Source organism: Schistocerca gregaria, chromosome 4 (assembly GCF_023897955.1).
Source record: "Schistocerca gregaria isolate iqSchGreg1 chromosome 4, iqSchGreg1.2, whole genome shotgun sequence".
In the NCBI taxonomy this organism is placed as follows: Eukaryota; Metazoa; Arthropoda; class Insecta; order Orthoptera; family Acrididae; genus Schistocerca; species Schistocerca gregaria.
Window position 1 is genome coordinate 165,348,133 of NC_064923.1, and position 18,058 is coordinate 165,366,190.

Genomic DNA, 18,058 nt, shown 5'->3' on the forward strand with positions numbered 1-18,058 from the left:
GGTGCCTGAAGAAGCCCGACCCACTCTTTCTCCAGGGCGGTTTTCAACACCTGAATGGCTCAAGATTGGGTTTGGCGTGTCGCATCTGCCCTCTCAAGAGCATCCCAAGCACGTTCCATAGGATTCAGGGCAAACGATTTACCCAGCTACGTTATAAGTTGAATGTCTTCGCAAGAAAGACATTCGTTAGCCAGTCAGGCCGTATGTGATTTTGCGTTGTCGTCTATAGAAATGAAATAAGAAGCAACAGCACAAAGGGTTGTTTCCCTTCTGCACCTCTGGGCTTTTACGGAACCAATGCGAAAAGCATGGAGCAGTGTGCGGATATGGTGCAAGACCCCAGCCGATATCATCACACCTCCGCCACCATAGTAGTCCCATTCCCTGATGTTGCGGTTCCCTCCATATGAAGACTCGTCGATAGTCACATTGTAGACTGAATATGGCTTCATCTGTGAAGAGAACATTAGCCTGTTGAAGCTTTGTCCACTGTCCATATTGTGTGCGCCGTTGTTAAAGCCCTCTTTTGTGGGAGGCGGCGAGTGGGATGAACACGGCCGACTTTCTGACATACGGCCTTGTTCCGCGAAGCCATCTGGCAACCGTCTTCCTGACAACTGTTGTTACTGTGTCAGCAGTGAGGTCACGAGAGAGTTGTGTAGCTGTAGACGTCCTCTTGCGCTTGGATGAAAGCGCCACATACAGTCGTGATTGGCTATCGGGTGACCTTGTCCTGGTCTTGTGGTCACTCTCCCACAGGTTTTACACAGCTTCCACATATTCGAGATAACACTTGGTGTTACGTCCAATTCTCTCGCAACCTGAGTTGCGACTTCTCTACCCCAAGCCCACCCAAGTTTCTTCATCTCATAGCGTCGTCTAAGCGATGATGTGTACGTATTTCACTGAAAAAACGAAAATGAAGCGAAAGCAGACACTACTGTAATTCGCACCGGACGTAATTGCGCAGATTTTTATTCGTCCCGCTGGTGTCGGGCGGCCAACACGAATTCATAACCTTATCTCTGCTACGCCAGCGCCAAATTGTTTGTATATGGCATTCACGGTCCCAGTCTTGTTTGGTTTCTTCTGGGAAATGTGGGAAAATGGTACCCATCTCTTAATTTCGTCCACTACCGAATATATTATTTAATATTGCTGTGCTATCCGACAATTCACTTCCCTGTTCTTACAGATCTTGCTCCGTGCACCGCCGCCAGTACCATCATAAGTATAACGGCTTATTTTGTTAATAATGTTGTTCTTACTCCAGATGATTTAGCCATGTATCGTATCTCTGTATACAGATCCCTCTGAATATTTACGTATTATTTTGCACTGCAGTGCTTACTTTTTATTAAAACAGGTTGTCGACTATAATATACAACTGCTGTAATCGAGAATGTTTTACTGAATTTTAATATATAAGCTAAGATAAATAACAACATCAAAAAAAGTTTTCCATCACCTCGGTTCCGATAGTTCCAGAACCTACACAGAAAATTTGAACAGAGATCAACATTTACATCATTTCCGCCCTTTTCATTGCGCGTGAAAACCACACATTGTATGTTGTACCACCATAGAGCGAGGCCTTCGGAGGTGGTGGTAAAGACTGCCGTACACACCGGTACCTCTGATACCCAGTGGCACGTCCTCTTGCACTGATGGATGCCTCTATTCGTTGTGGTTTACTATCCACAAGTTCATTAAGGCACTGTTGGTCCAGATTTTCCCACTCCTGAACGGCGATTCGGCGTAGATCCCTCAAAGTAGCTGGTGGGTCACGTTGTCCATAAACAGTCCTTTTTAATCTATCCCAGGCATATTCGATAGGGTTCATGTTTGGAGAACATAGTCGCCACTCTATTCGAGCGATGTTGTAATCCTGAAGAAAGTCATTTACAAGATGTGGAAGATAGGGGCGCTAACTGTCGTCCACGAAGACGAATGCCCCGCCAACATTCTGTCGAATTTGTTGAAGTACGGGCCGAAGGATGGCATTCATGTGTCGTACAGCCGTTACGGCGTCTTCCTTGACCACTGAACCTCCACCTTGCTGCACTCTCCGGACAGTGTGACTAAGGCGTTCAGCCTGACCAGGTTTCTCCCAAACACGTCTCCGACGATTTTGTGGTTGAAGGCATATGCCACACTCATCTATGAAGAGAATTTGATGCCATTCCTGAAGGTCCATTCGGCCTGCTGTTAAGCCCATCTGTACCCCTCTGCATGGTGTCGTGTTTGCCCAGATGAACCTCGCCATGGACGTCGGAGTGAAGCTGCTCATCATGCAGTTTATTGCGCACGGTTTGAGTCGTAACACGACATCCTGTGGCTGCATGAAAAGCATTATTGAACATGTCAGGGTTCCTCCGAGCCATAGTCCGTCTTTAGCGTTTATCCACTGCAGTAGTAGCCATTGATAGGTCTGAGCGAGGTATGTCATCGACAATTCGTGTCTCTCTGTGTCTCCTCTATGTCCGAGCAACATCGCTATGGTTCACTCCGATACACCTGAACACTTCGCTTGTTGAGAGCACTCCCTGGCACAAAGTAAAAATTCGGATGTGACAAAATCGCGTTATGGACCGTCCAGAGGCATGGTTTAAGTACAGACAACACGAGGTCTGTACCTCGTTCCTGGTGGAATGACTGGAACTCATCGACTGTCGGACACCTTCCGTCTACTAAGTGCTGCATATGGATGGGTTTCATGACGTCTTTGAATTAGTCAAAGGCACTGTGTCTGTGACATCCAAAGTCAACCTCTATCTTCAGGAGTCCCAGGAACCGCGGTGATGCAAAACATTTTTTTTTATGTGTCTGTAAACTGAACGTTAGATCAGAAGTCACCTACAAATGAATGCCGCCAGTTGTCAGCTGGTCGTGATGTTATACACGTGTATGAATGCATTATACTGAAATCAACCTGTATGGCCTAAGCTCCAAAGAATAACTGAGCCTGCTGGACTCAGTGGCAGCCATTCCTTCACAGAGTGAGTTGACCGGCTAATGCTATCCCTCAGTAGAGAAACACGAAGTGCCGTAGAGGAGTTCCCAATAGCTGAAGAACAGGTTAGAGAAATTGAATCTAATTAGTCTACGACAAAATGAAATTAATCACAGACATTTTAATCCTTGGGCAACGTACGTTTTAGAAGGGATCCGTCATATGTTAAATCTTTCTTCATGCAGATAAATAATATCAGAATAATTGAGAGAATTCAGCATAAAACAGCTTTAGCATTTTTATTGTTTTGAAAAGGAAAATGCTTTAACAACATGAAGATGAGAGTACTATAGTGAATTCTAAAGGAACGAGGATACGTAAATGTCCACTGTTGCAACTGTAAGATCTGCCTGTCACGAAATATCTCATCCCTTAAGTGCTGAGGAGGGTAGGTGGACTTCAATGGATTAACTCTGGCTGTGGGAACATCCTTCTTCGTCGTCCCATCCCATTCCCACCCCATCGCGCACGTGCACCCACACGCAGATACACACATAGAACAATGGCACGCTGTATGGTGTTGATGACCAAGCTATTGAGCGTCCCATATCCAAAATCATCACCAATGAAAAAGCAACAGGAATTACACTATTAAACGCAGAAATGGTAGCGGATAGAATGAGAGACTGTTTTCAAAGTGGGAAAATCAATTGCGTTAGTCTACAGTCACTATTTATTTTGCCTACTGACAACCTGGTTTCGGTATCAGATGCCATCGTCATGCCATCACCAGTTTTGCAGTAACCATGCTCGCTTCCAAGTAGGTGTGACATGTAAGTGTGTCATATGTTTTGATACTAGACAACTACTTCGGTAACATGTCTGACGACTGCACCCCAGGGGTGGTCTGATGGGGACCTTGTCTCTACTATGGTCTTTTTATCAAAAAGCTCACCCCGTCTGAGCGAGGGGAAAGAACCTAGATAGGCAATTGCTAATGAAATAGTTACTGAAAAACTTTTCATTTCGAGAGGACGTTGTAGGGAGTTACTTTCTTGCTGGTTTGTCTCAGCTAAGTTGGAGAGGTTTATCGCAAAGCAGGACTCAGTCTCTGCTGAGATTCTCATATGTAGGTACTACGGACGGTCGCTAACCTTCGCTAAACGTTTTAGAGTCCATAAAGAATGGCGCCGTGTGGTTCTTGACTAGAGCACAATGACTTTGGCTTCCCGAAGAGGCCATTTTCTTGGAATAAAAGTGCCTTTGAATAGAATGAACGCTTTATAGCTGTGCTTCGGCAGCGAAAAGCATCAAGGACGGACGTAATTCAGGGGGCAGTAATGGCGCAACTTGAAGCGAAGTCTCTGCCGTTTATCAGCAGGGGTGCAGAGCCGCTGGGCGGGCGCGCAAACTGCCGCCACCGAGCGTGATGCCCGGGGAAGTCCCGGTCTCGCTCGGGACGTGGCGTCGCCACTGTGGCTAACGGCAGCAGTGTGGCCAACTTCTAACTCAATAACGCTGCCGGCCGCGCCAGCAGTTCACGACTACCCTTGCTCCACCACTGTCCGTCCGGACGAGGCTACACGGGGAGGACAGTCAGGACTGAAGGCACACTTAGTAACTACATGTACGTGACTCGCAGCTCCTTGCAGTATTGAGGTGCCTACTGGAATGAACCGGTTCAGTAACTTCAGTACATACTAGTTCACTCAATATTGTAGTAGTGACGTAACTGTAGGATTTCTGGCCTCGCTGATTCGTAGGTTGAGCAGCTTTCCCGCTTTGCCTACTTCTTTCAAGGTTTGGTTTGCTGTGATGTGTTTCGGTACTTCTTCTATCTTGGTCACTTGATGTTTTCTTCCCCTTCGCATGCTGCTGGTGCCTGTTGACACTATTCACGCAGCAGAAGATTCCAACAATGAAGCCAGGTCTAGTGATGGACCTTTCAGTAATTGGTATTGTGTCATATAATGAAAAATAATAATAGCGGTTTACTCACAATAATACACAATGAGCACCTGAAGAAATGCGCCACATGGCTCTTAGAAGAGACACAGGTGCCTGGATGACCGTTTCAGTGTCAACATGATGCCCTTTAATGGGGAAAACATTGACGTGCAAGGCCCACAGGACAAATACCGTAAGACCTATTTCTTTAGGGCTATAAGAAAGCCGAGGTGTATTCTATCTCTCTTGAATCGGAGGTGGAACTGGTTACAAGGACTCTGGCAGCGGCTACACAAATACAGAACACACCACGCATTTGTCATGTACACAGGACCCTCTGCTGTATTAGTGATCATAACATTTAACAGCGGTTTGTTCACAATCACACACTATTACCAACTGTGTACTCAGTACTTCACAAAATGCTTTTCTGATGTGTGGATGCTCTACGAAATACATTCGTTTTGGTCTCCTGTATCATCCCTCTTAGTTTGGGCACAGAATTTTTGAATACACCAACCCATCAACCATGGATAGGAAGCGCATTTTGTTGAAGTACTGAGCACTGGGTACACACAGGTTGTCATTGTGTGTGATTGTGAACAAACCCCTGTTAAATGTTTTCCATTACTTTACTGTTATGATCACTATTGCATTATAAAGAATGTTCAAAATGACCACCATTAATCTCAGCCCACAGCCGGTATCAACGTGCCAGGGAGTCCTGTGTTCACGACAAATGCGTGGTGTGTTCTGCATTTGTGTGGCTGAAGCAAGAATTCTTGTAACCATTTCCACCTCCGAGTCAAGGGAAGATAGAATACACCTCGGCTTTCATAGAGTCCTAAAGAAATAAGTGTACAGAACGTTCTTCAAACAAATCGAGAAAAACTGTTGTTTGGGGAAACGTTCATGAATGGTTACAGATAGTCTCCTAGTGGCCGGAGATAAATGTTTCCAGTCAACCATATGTTCAAGGCCCGGTACATTCCATGAAAACACAGCCAACATCATTACGGAGCCACCACCAGCTTCCACAGTGCCTTGTTGACAGTATCAAAATTTTCATGAATGGCTGCAGATGCTCTCCAGTAACTGGACATAACTATTTCCTGTCAATGATCGGTTCAGAACCTAGTCCACTCCAAGTAAACACAGCCCATGCCATTACGAAGCCGCCAGCAGCTTGCACAGTGCTTTCTTGACTACTTGGGTTTCGTAAGGTCTTGCGCCTCATTCGAACTCTGCCATCACCTCTTACCAACAGAAATCGGAACTCAACTGTCCAGGTCAAGGTTTTCCTGTCGTCTAGGGTCCAATCGACATCGTCACGAGCCCAGGTGAGGTGTTCAGGGACACCAAATTTCGCCGCACTGTCTTAACGGATAGGTTCGTCGTACGTCCCACATTGATTTATGGAGTTATTTCATTCATTGTTGCTTGTCTGTTACCACTGACAACTCTATGCCCAGTCCACTACTCTCGGTCTTTAAGAGAAGGCCGTCAGCCACTGCTTTGTCCGTGGTGAGAGGTAGTATCTGAAATTTGGTGTTCTCAGCACATTCTTGACGTTGTGGATCTCAGAATACTGAATCCCCAAATGATTTGGAAATGGAACGTCCCATGCCTAAAGCTCCAAGTACCATTCCGCTTTTAATGTCTGTTAATTTCCGTCATGCGGCTACAGTCACGTCGGAAGCCATTCCGCCTAAACACCTAACAGCAAATGACAGCTCCGCCAATGCACTGCCCTTTTATACCTTGTGTAAGCGATACTATTGCCATCTGTATATGTGCGTACCGCTAGCCCATGACTTCTGTCACCTCTGTGTAATTATTTTGGATTACAGTATGGCAAGAGAAAATCGTTATGAAAACAGCAGCACATTTAAATTGTGTATAGCTATAACACTATATCTAAATGGCAAAGATTAAATGAAACTGTGTACGTATAGAATGTACCTAAGCCAACAATTAACAGTCAAACTGAAAATAAAAAAGATAAGACGAAATAGAATATTAGATCTTTTGGCTTTAGGATCTTTTTTCCATCGAATTTGAAAATGAAAGGCAAGAGCATATTCTTACATTTTGAGGCACGTTGTTTATCGTAAGCATGTTGTCGGATGTAAGAAAAGTTGCGTTCGACATTGCTCAAGGAAACGGATTGCCCCATAATTTCAATATAGTGGAAGAAGCTATGGCAAGCAAAATGTGGGTTGAAGGTGTCCATAGAAGAAAAATTGCCGAAACAAAATTTCCAAAGCCTACCCAAGGAACCTGTGGTCCGAGGAGCAGTCCAATATAACAAAGAAAAGAGATAACCGAAACAAAAGCGAATAAGTCTACAATTATAGCCCCAATTTGCGAAAGGAAATTGTTCGGGGACTGTGAGGAAGCTACAACAGAAACCGATTCGTAAAACACAGGAAGAGTATGGACTGTTGTGGGAAGAAGTTCGAATGAAAGAAGTAATGACAGAATGAAATGAAGACTGTGACTTCGAGAAAACTGTGTAGGGGTGGAGAAAGGAGAGATATAGTTATATTGGAATTCTTGCAAATAATTGTATGAGGACTAAAGTATGGAACATTTCTTTAAAGTTTAGTTAGTTTATACCTGAAGCTGAAGTTCATATTTTATAAGAGCGGTGTAAATTACGTACCGACTGCTACAAATTAAGAAACCAGTTTCTGAATTGTACCACTTGCAGATGTTTGCAAGATAAAGCGTAGTGTTTCATTTTATCGCAGAATTTCCAGTCTTCAGATCAGACACCATGAATAACATCCTTCAGTGAAGGACTGCAGTGGATAACTAATTCTCTTACTGTATTGGCTATAATAAGATCTCTAAATTAGTACAATTTAGGCGCTACTCCCCTACGACAAAATAATTGAAGCAAGCACTTCCTTTTAACTGAGATGAGCTATCTAATGGATAAGAAATTATGTAAATAGGAATTAAACCTGTTTCAACTATTAGTTACAATCATAGAGGTAAGTGTTGATGTGTCATATCCGCTATGACTCTATATTAGGACGTACAGGGTGAACCGAAATTTGGGCACACGGACTTCACAGTGGAATTTCTTTGTCTTTAACATAATTTTGAGCAGCATATATATTCGGTAGAAATGGACAACAAGAAAAGACGATTTTTCAACATTATAATTTAGTCAATTCGGTTGCGTTTTCTGTTAGAATATGTGAGTTCGAGAGTTCAGTTCCGAGTCGCATTGGATTGTTTTTCAATTTCATACTTTAGACAGCTTGATACGGTACCTGGCTATTTAATGGTGTCTTATAGAAACGAACGTCTCAATTAAACGTTTACTGCCTTCTCTTCCACGCTCTACACTGCTTCACGCTTACTGGTCCATCGTCATAATTGCTTCTTTTTTTCTGTTTCGTCCGTTTCACTAAAATATAAACAAAACTCTCTTCTTCATGGTTTATCCTCTCCTGTTACGATCCTCATGATCCTTCCCTCTCCGCCACCTCCTGTATACGAACCTGTATACCAACAGCGTTTCTGTGACATTTTCTGCGAAATACGCTTCTGAAATGCAACTTTTTTCAGCTAGCGGGTGGGAATGGAAAACGTTATGAACGCAATACGTGTGACAGAGAAACAAATTTACCTGTGTGAGGAATCTGGTTGCAAATTTTTGCTTGTAGGAATACATATCCTCATCACTCCACAACATATATAGCCCACAGCACCTCTTGAAAGTACTTTGACGAGAATGACACGAACTCTATTTTTACGCATATTTACATAGTCATCTTTATTCGTTGTCATCTCTTCAGTTAGCGAATGCTGCTGCCAGAAGAACTGTACATTTATTTGTCGTGGTGACCTGTTTCTCCCGTATTTTTAGGTGGTGCAATGCACACATGTTTCTGCACTACGGAAGGTGGAGTTTCTGTGAAACTATTCGAAGTAATGAATTCTGTGTTTTGCTTGGCACGCATAAGAATCAATTTGACGGTTCGGAGTACACATCGTAAATAGTAACAAAACTTCTTGAGATGTGGAAACCACAGTTGCAATAAACTAAATATGCACAATAACTCTTCAGTTCAGCAAACAATATGGATTTATATTGGTTAATCCAGAAGAGTATAGAGGATTTAATATAAGTGAAAGGTATGCACGGTAATGAGAAGCAAAATGCCTTTACACATACGAAGTTTCACTGACTGCCCCCCCCCCCTTTTTTTTTTTGGCCATCATTCTACTGACTGGTTTGGTGCGGCCCGCGACGAATTCCTTCCTGTGCTAACCTATTCATCTCAGAGTAGCACTTGCAACCTACGTCCTCAATTATTTGCTTGACGTATTCCAATCTCTGTCTTCCTCTACAGTTTTTGCCCTCTACAGCTCCCTCTAGTACCATGGAAGTCATTCCCTCATGTCTTAGCAGATGTCCTATCATCCTGTCCCTTCTCCTTATCAGTGTTTTCCACATATTCCTTTCCTCTCCGATTCTGCGTAGAACCTCCTCATTCCTTACCTTATCAGTCCACCTCATTTTCAACATTCGTCTATAGCACCACATCTCAAATGCTTCGATTCTCTTCTGTTCCGATTTTCACACAGTCCATGTTTCACTACCATACAATGCTGTACTCCAGACGTACATCCTCAGACATTTCTTCCTCAAATTAAGGCTGGTATTTGATATTAGTAGACTTCTCTTGGCCAGAAATGCCTTATTGGCCATAGTGAGTCTGCTTTTGATGTCCTCCTTGCTCCGTCCGTTATTGGTTATTTTACTGCCTAGGTAGCAGATTTCCTTAACTTCATTGAATTCGTGACCATCAATCCTGATGTTAAGTTTCTCGCTGTTCTCATTTCTACTACTTCTCATTACCTTCGTCTTTCTCCGATTTACTCTCAAACCATACTGTGTACTCATTATTTACAAGGGAACACATTAACATGAATAACGCTAGGGTCTAGTATTCGTAAGAAAAGGGATAACTGATACCAGTTTTCATAATTTTCGTTAGCGCTACTCGACAATGTTCTATCGTCAAGGCCTAGCAGAAGTGGATCGGCCGTAGTGAGGATCAAGTCCTCGTTCACTCCCACTGATATAGATTTTAATACATTTTTAAGCTTCAGTTGATGGAAAGGCAAACCTTTACTTTCATTCTGTTTTTCTACACTATAGCCGTAATTCATGACCATCCGCGCCGCCATGCGTTGTTACCATTTTTCGGGGTGTACTCAGCCTCGTGATGCTAATTGAGGAGCTAGTCGACCGAATAGTAGCGGCTTCAGTCAAGAATACCATCATAACGACCGGGAGAGCGGTGTGCTGTCTCTGCGCCCCTCCTACCCACATCCTCCACTGCGTATGACTCGGTGGTCGGATGGTCCAAGTAGGCCACTCGTGGCCTGAAGACGGAGCCGTAATTCATGATTTAACATCCCGTCGACGAAGGGTTCTAGGAGATGGGGCACAGTCGCTGACAAATGATGGTGCGTAGTATATTTCACAGTAATGTGATCCAGGAGGAATGCTTGTCCCAGCATGGCAAAAAGAGTTGTTAATCCCTGTCCCTTCTGAATCACTATGTTTTCAAATCAGCCTTCACGAATATGGTCAAAGCTACACTAACGTTTCTTTCAATTTGTACTACGTTCTAGAATGAGCTTCTACAGTAATATTTCCCAAAATCCTTCCTACATTTCGTACATGATGTCACTGCTACGTCGTTTTGCACTTAGGGAATATCTGAATGTTACATGAGTGTCTCCTCCTATGGTCGTCCCAAACGACTATGTTTGACAATATTTCTGGGCGCACTGCGTAGTCCCTTCTCGACATTTGGGCGTAGGTTCAGGATTGTCAAAAATTAACGTTTGGATGGTGCAGCTGTTACAATGCACATGTAACTGACTTCAAAATCGTTGAATACTGTACACTGGACCGTCAACGTTATTGTGACACCGTGTACATTCCCCATGTGTGTTTTTCCACCGGTGCATTTGGCCCTGAGTTCATTTTTACGAACGCCACTGCGTGACTAGGTCGAATGAGTAGCTGGTGAAGGTCTTGGAAGGAGAGGATTTCTAGCGAATGGAACTTACCTGCCAGTTCCCTCGGCTTAAGATCGCATTGGCCACATATGGTAAGCTTTGATGAGACGTATTGTAGCGCGGCCACATGCAACATCGACAATCAAGCACTTGTTAGCCTCGTTGTTTTGGAACAGGAATGGTACACCTCACAAACAGAACTTATCACCTCTGTAACCATCACGGTACCATGTTGGAGGGCAAGCATTGACGTTCATGGTGATCAGACAATGTGCTGTCTACAGGAATGTGCGTACGACCATCATAAATCGCGATGACTTCAATGTTATTTTATGTGGATGATAGCGTCTTTTCTGATAATATATTTGTGTATTTCATTCAGTCATTTCCTGCACTACTCTGTCTCTGTTCTTCCTTGTGTATGCTCCAGGTTTCATCGATTTATGGTACTGGGCGGTTGTAGTGCAGCTACTCCCAGTGTTTCAGTCAGTGCTATCGTTATCGTACGACCGCTAAACTAGGTAGATACTCTTATGCGTTAATGCGTAACCGATTTACGCTAGAAAAATTTTTACCAATTTTGGCCACCAGGTGAAATTCTGGCACTTTGAATGAAAGAAAGACGTATAGGAATATTTCCATGTGTCATGGATTGGGAACGGTACTTGGACAGAAAAGGCCAAACAAGTGAGACAGGCATAATTTTCATTATATTATCAAACGTCGCTTACACAGTTTATTCAATATGAGCACTGGAGACGTCGACGAGATGATATACATAGCTAGATGTGCATCGGGTGGCCAATATTGGAACTTTTTTTTTCAGCATAAATCGGTTCCGCATTTACGCATAAGTATATCTACAAAGTTTCGCTCTCATACGATAATCGCCGCCCACAATGGACCTCCCTGCATAGCTGCACTTCCATTATAAACACAGGGTATTTAGCAACCACATACCATGCGGAAGCTACTTTCGTCCCTGGGTTTTGATAAACATGTTTAGATACTGTCACATTAGTCTACATGTGGCACCAGTAGGCGACGGAGAGACTCACAGTTAATGTCCAGCGAAACTCTGGCCTCGGCGGGGAGTGTGAGGTTACTGTTGACAGCCTGGCAGGTGAGTGCGGCGTGCAGGTCGGCCCTGGAGAGGCGCGGCAGCAGCAGCAGCCTCTCGCGGATGCGCGGCCCAGCTGGAAGCTCCCTGGACTCCAGCAGTCGCTCGCCGCGCCACCAGCGGATCTCCGGCGGTGGCCTCCCTGTCAAAAAGCAACGTGTAGGCCTTTTGGATGGTGACATGCTGCTGTAGAATTGTTCCATAATATGACGCCAAGCTGCAACATCTGAAGGTGAAATCAAATCATAATCATTAGTTGTAGAAATGACATGATCCAATACCATAAGCTGCTGCTTCATTTGTTCTTTAATGAGCGACAGGTTTCTGTCAGAGACTATATAGTCCAGAGTCTGTCATAGGAACACTAAAGTTTCAGTTTAAAAGTATGTCTCTATACATATATATATGCTACTAAAAAGGAACCGACTAATATATATATATATATATATATATATATATATATATATATATATATATATATATATACTTTTACATAGATATTAGACATTTCTTCGTGTTTTCGAATTGAAATTTGAGAACAACAAATATTAAATACCTGATATATGTGGAAATTAGACCTAGTTTTACAAGGATGGGACAGGTGATCGGCGTTGGCCTCATATTGGGAAGCGTACTGGCATCTGCCTCTAGAACTTTAAGCTGGATACGAGAAACGTAACTCATAATGACCGGATGGAGACTGGAGACTCCACACTCCAATACCTCCAGATAAACAAAATGAAACCTGCCCCAACAAGTTGCCAGACAAACATAACAACTTTTGTGGTTGGCAGGAGAGGCAACACCGTGTTACTAGAGGAGGCCGACAGGCACGCGATTTAGCTCACGCACGCTGGCGTGAGGTCTGGAACAGGACAAGGAAATTAGAATTTAGAAACAACGGACGTAGCTGGTGGAATACTTAACTTTAATCCATTAATGAATAACGTCGCTCTTGACGGTACATAGTTCACAATATCAATAGTAACTGATAATGGCGCCTTGCTAGGTCGTAGCAAATGACGTAGCTGAAGGCTATGCTAAACTATATTCTCGGAAAATGAGAACGTATTTAGTCAGTGAACCATCGCTAGCAAAGTCGGCTGTACAACTGGGGCGAGAGCTAGGAAGTCTCTCTAGACCTGCCGTGTGGGGGCGCTCGGTCTGCAATCACTGATAGTGGCGACACGCGGGTCCGACGTATACTACCGAACCGCGGCCGATTTAGAGGCTACCACCTAGCTATTGTGGTGTCTGGCGGTGACACCACAACAACAACCTCGAAACTATCAAACATATACTCTAAGATGTCTGAGCAGATTGTCACGTAAATTGTTTACATAGAGCAGCAGAGGGCCTGTTCTACTTCCTTAAGAAACATAGGTTCAAATCGCTCTAAGCACTATGGGAGTTAACATCTGATGCCATCAGTCATTTAGACTTAGATTAGGACCTGCAACCATAGGAGAAACGATAGGTGCCACATGTGTTTCACTCGGTGTCTTCCAGTCCAGTACTATGAAATGTGATCTTCATATAGGAAATCACGAATCTAGTCGCACAACTGAGACGACACTCCACAGGTACACTATTTGATTTGATGCCGCATGTGAGGAATGTAAGTTTAGCAGCATAGATACCGTAATGAACAACCATCATATGAAAGGCTTTCTTATAAACACTTGGCGCCATATTTACAGAATACTTCTGATAACTTATGATCAAGTACGCTAGTTGATTGCCAATGATCATGACGGCTGTTAGATGACTCTTCGAAGTTCTACTTTTCTAACAGGATACTGGGAATATTTTTATCCTTCTTTTATTTAATACTTGCATTAGATTTTATCTGGTCTCTTCTGGATCTTTTAGTCATCAAGATGATTCATAATAGTCGACACCGGTAAAATGCTATAAATACAGGGAGTACGTAAAGTTCAGGAACACTTTCAATATTTTATTGCTCAAGAAAGAAACATTGTATAGATATCACACAAATGTCATTTTGAAGAGAAACTCTAAAAGTTTTTTTTTCCCATGTATACCTCCACAACGTTGTTTGGTACTTTGCCGATAGTCAGCGCTAGTCGCAAACATGGCGAGTTCAACTGCGGAGCGAACATTCTGTGTCTACGAGTTAGACAAAAACAATTGTGCTACAGCTGTTCAATGGGTGTTTGGAACCAAGTACGGTAATAAGCCACCAATAAGGAAGGCCATCTACCACTGGCACAACAAATTGGTTACCACGGGTTGCTCGTGCCCGGCAAAGAAGCGGACATCCCAGTGTGACTGAAGTGAATGTGGTACGAGAGACATTCTTAAGGAACTCAAAGAAATCGCTGCGTCTTGCATTCCGTGGACTCGAAATGGCTCCAATGACAGTGTGGAAAGTCCTGCGACAGAAGCTTTCTATGAAACCATTCAAATGGGAGCTAGTGCAGAAGCCCAATGACGATGACAAAGACAAGCGTTTTGAATTTTCTTCGCATTTGCAATAATTGAATGAGGATGGAGATGGCATTGTTCATCGCTTAATGTTTAGCGACGAAGCCACTTTTTACACTTACTGAAAAGTGAACAGGCATAATTGTCGAATCTGGGGTAGAAGGCATCCACACGAATGCATTGAATTTCAGCGTGACTCCCAAAAGGTAAATCTTTTTGTGCTTTGTCACTCTGGGTAGAAGGTGGAGCTGGCAGAGGCTGCAAGTAAGAGGGGGCTGGACGTTTTAGCTGTCAGTGACATTCGGGTAAGGGGTGAGAAAGAAGAGGAAGTGGGAGAATACAAGGTCTACCTGTCAGGGGTCAAAGCAGGAATAGCACAATGGGGTGTAGGGCTTTACATCAGGAAATAAATGGAACCCAGCGTAGTTGCAATAAGGTATGTAAACGAAAGACTGATGTGGATAGATTTGACAGTGTCTAGCAAGAAAATTAGGACTGTGTCGGTATGGTCGCATTGTGAAGGGACAGATCAAGATAAGATGGATAGTTTTTGTGAGGCACTCAGTGATGTAGTTGTTAAAGTAATGGACAAGGACAGTGTTCAGCTCATGGCTGATTTTAATGCCAGGATTGGAAATCGAACAGAAGGGTATGAAAAGGTTACGGTTAAATTTGGAGAGGATATGGAGGCCAACAGGAACGGGAAACTACTCTTGGATTTCTGTGCCCGTATGGGCTTAGTATTCACAAACTCCTTTTTTAAACGTAAAAACATTCACCAGTATACTTGGGAAGGCAGGGGAACCAGATCTGTCATTTACTATATAATAACAGATTAGCAATTCATGAAGGCTGTGAGGGACACACGTGTATTCAGAACTACTTAAACCTAACTAACCTAAGGACACCACAACACATCCTTGCCCGAGGCAGGATTCGAACCTGAGACCATAGAGGTCGCGCTGTTCCAGACTGTGGCGCCTTGAACCGCTCGGCCACTCCAGCCGGCTCGGACTCTCCGTTAATATTTCAGCAACATGGGCGTCCATCCAATTTTCATCGTGATGTTCATGGGTATCAGAACACGGAGCTGCCGCATCGATGGATCGGCAGTGCTACAGAAGGGGACAGTTGTTTCATGAAATGGCCTCCCCGATCACCAGATGTAATTTTTTTTTTTTGGGGGGGGGGGGGGGACATATTAAAGATATGGTGGATGTACCGCCTCTGCCACGTTATGTAGCATAGCTCCGGGAGAGAATACGAAAAGCGACTGCCACAGTCGACAATGCCTTGCTGGGAAGGGTATGGCAAGAATTCGATTACCGTATTGACGTCTGCCGGGTCACTTATGGTTCACATATAGAATGTCCACAAAAAAAATCTCAGTTTCTCTTCAAAATGTAATACGGATGTCATCTGTACATGGTTTAGTGCTTGTGCAATAAATAATTGAAAGTGTTGCGGGACATTATCTACAATCTGCACATCCAACGCGATCAAGTCAGCGGGAGGCTTACGCATAAACTGTAACATTTTAAATCTTCCAGACCATTCCTGGCGGAAGAAATTTATGTCTTCCGGTACAAAACTAAGCATTCTTAATGCTAGAGATTTACGTCTTCCGTCAGAGGCTGATCATTCACTACTGAACAAAAAAATTATATAAAATAATCTTACCACAGTTCGTGGACGCTTCGGATTCACATGTTGGTACATACTATTTCCCTTATATCCTGCTCCACATTTCTATCAGAAATTCTTGTCCCAATTTTATCTTACCTCTAAATTCGCCACATTTTTTCTCTCTGAAGAGGTGCGCTTTATCACTTGTTGAAGGATTTACTCCACTCCTTTCTATCTTTTCACTCAGATACGGGTAGGTAAGATTGAACCGATTGTTTCTGTATGTAGTTTTAACTTCGTTAACATCATTCATCGTGTATGAGGCAACAGTGTCTGCAGTAGTTCAGATTCATGTGTCTTTAAACTTCTGCCACACCAATAAATAAATACAATGAATTTTTGTACACGATGCGTCAGTCTCTTGGTGCTCTGGATTTCATTTTTCTACGATACATCTCCATGCTTTTTTACCGTTGACCCACTGTAAACATACAGATGCTGTAGTAACCAGAGCATAAGACGATGGACGGATAATGTAATTTTGTTTAACCTAAAATGAAGTTATACGTACGAGACGCCGGAATTTACGCTGAGGGAGATTTTGGTACGATATTGACATCATATGTTATCGGCACCTTTTTAAGACATCACATTTCTGTTTTCACCCAGATGAACTTCAAGGTACTGACCATCAAATAACGTATAGTCTTTAGGAATTATTTCATTGACCATAGAGGTATCGGTATGGACTGCACTTTTTGTAATGAAGCTATAGCGGTTTGGGCTACTAGTGTCGTAAATATTACAGGGAGCAAGAATTTTTCTAGGTTTGAACACGTGTAGACCCTCAGGTATGAGATTCGCGACTCCTCCACTATCATTTGCACGCACGGGTAAATTTTTTGTGCATTTCGTTACTGAGAAGGAAGAAGATATAAAATACTATATTTTATAGTATGTATGGTAAATAACAAATGAAAAATGTTTAACAGTTCCGTAACCTCTCTCAGAACCTGGAATCGCTGGAACTTAGACTTCCAGCCGTGGAACACCCTGGATATAATACTAAATTCGTATTTCATTAGATATTAAGTATAAATGACCTATTGAAGTTAAAATCGAGAGAAACTAGCCACAGTAGGACATACGATGTGTGTGAGGAAAGTAGTAAACAAATTTTTAATCAGACGCAGTTCTCTTCGACAGCTACACACCGGCGAAGTCGTTGTACGCAGTCTTGGTAGGATCCCTGAAGGGCTATATCTGGTGGGGCCTTTAACATGTCACTCACTTTCCTTTGGATGTTTTCCTGAGTCCCAAAATGACACCCTTTTAAGACTTTCTCAGTTTCAGAGAAAGAAAAAAACGACAAGGATTCAGGGTGGAGGGCGGTGGGGCGGGGGGGGGGGGGGGAGTTTGGGGGGAGAGGTCTGTGGAATCACAGAATGCCTTTTGACGTCAAAAATCTTGCGATGGAACAGGCTGTGTGACTCTAAGAGTTGTCATGATACAGCACCCCCTTGTCTACAGAGTCCGGTCTTACTTTGTCCATTCTGTTTCTTAGCCTTTCGAAGACGTCTTCGTAAAACACTTGGTTGACAGTTTGTCCCGGAGAAACACGTTCTTTGTGCACGATAGACCTACTGCCGAAAATTCAAACCAAAATTGTCTTGATCTTCGATTTTCTCATTCGAGCTTTTTCCAGTCGAGGAGGTGCCGCAGTGTGCCACTCCTCTCGCTTTGCCGCTTTGTCTCAGGATTGTACTCGAAAATTCAGGATTCAACACCTATGACCCATTCGTGATCAGTGGCAATATTCTGAAAAAGATCAGTTTACATGTTTCTTAGACCTATCCTTCTTCTCAGTGAGGTTTCTCTGCACCACATTGGCACAAACCTTTCGCATGTGC

The 18,058-nt window shown here is 43.3% G+C and overlaps 1 protein-coding gene across 2 annotated transcripts in view; it reads right to left on the minus strand.

The window, feature by feature from the left end:
- The window catches only part of LOC126266964 (synaptogenesis protein syg-2-like), a 410,598-nt gene that overhangs the window by 107,552 nt on the left and 284,988 nt on the right, over positions 1–18,058 (minus strand). For both annotated transcript variants that reach the window (XM_049971690.1, XM_049971691.1), the window contains exon 5: positions 12,013–12,216. In XM_049971690.1, coding sequence (XP_049827647.1) covers positions 12,013–12,216 — 204 coding nt within the window. The remainder of the gene's footprint in view (positions 1–12,012; positions 12,217–18,058) is intronic.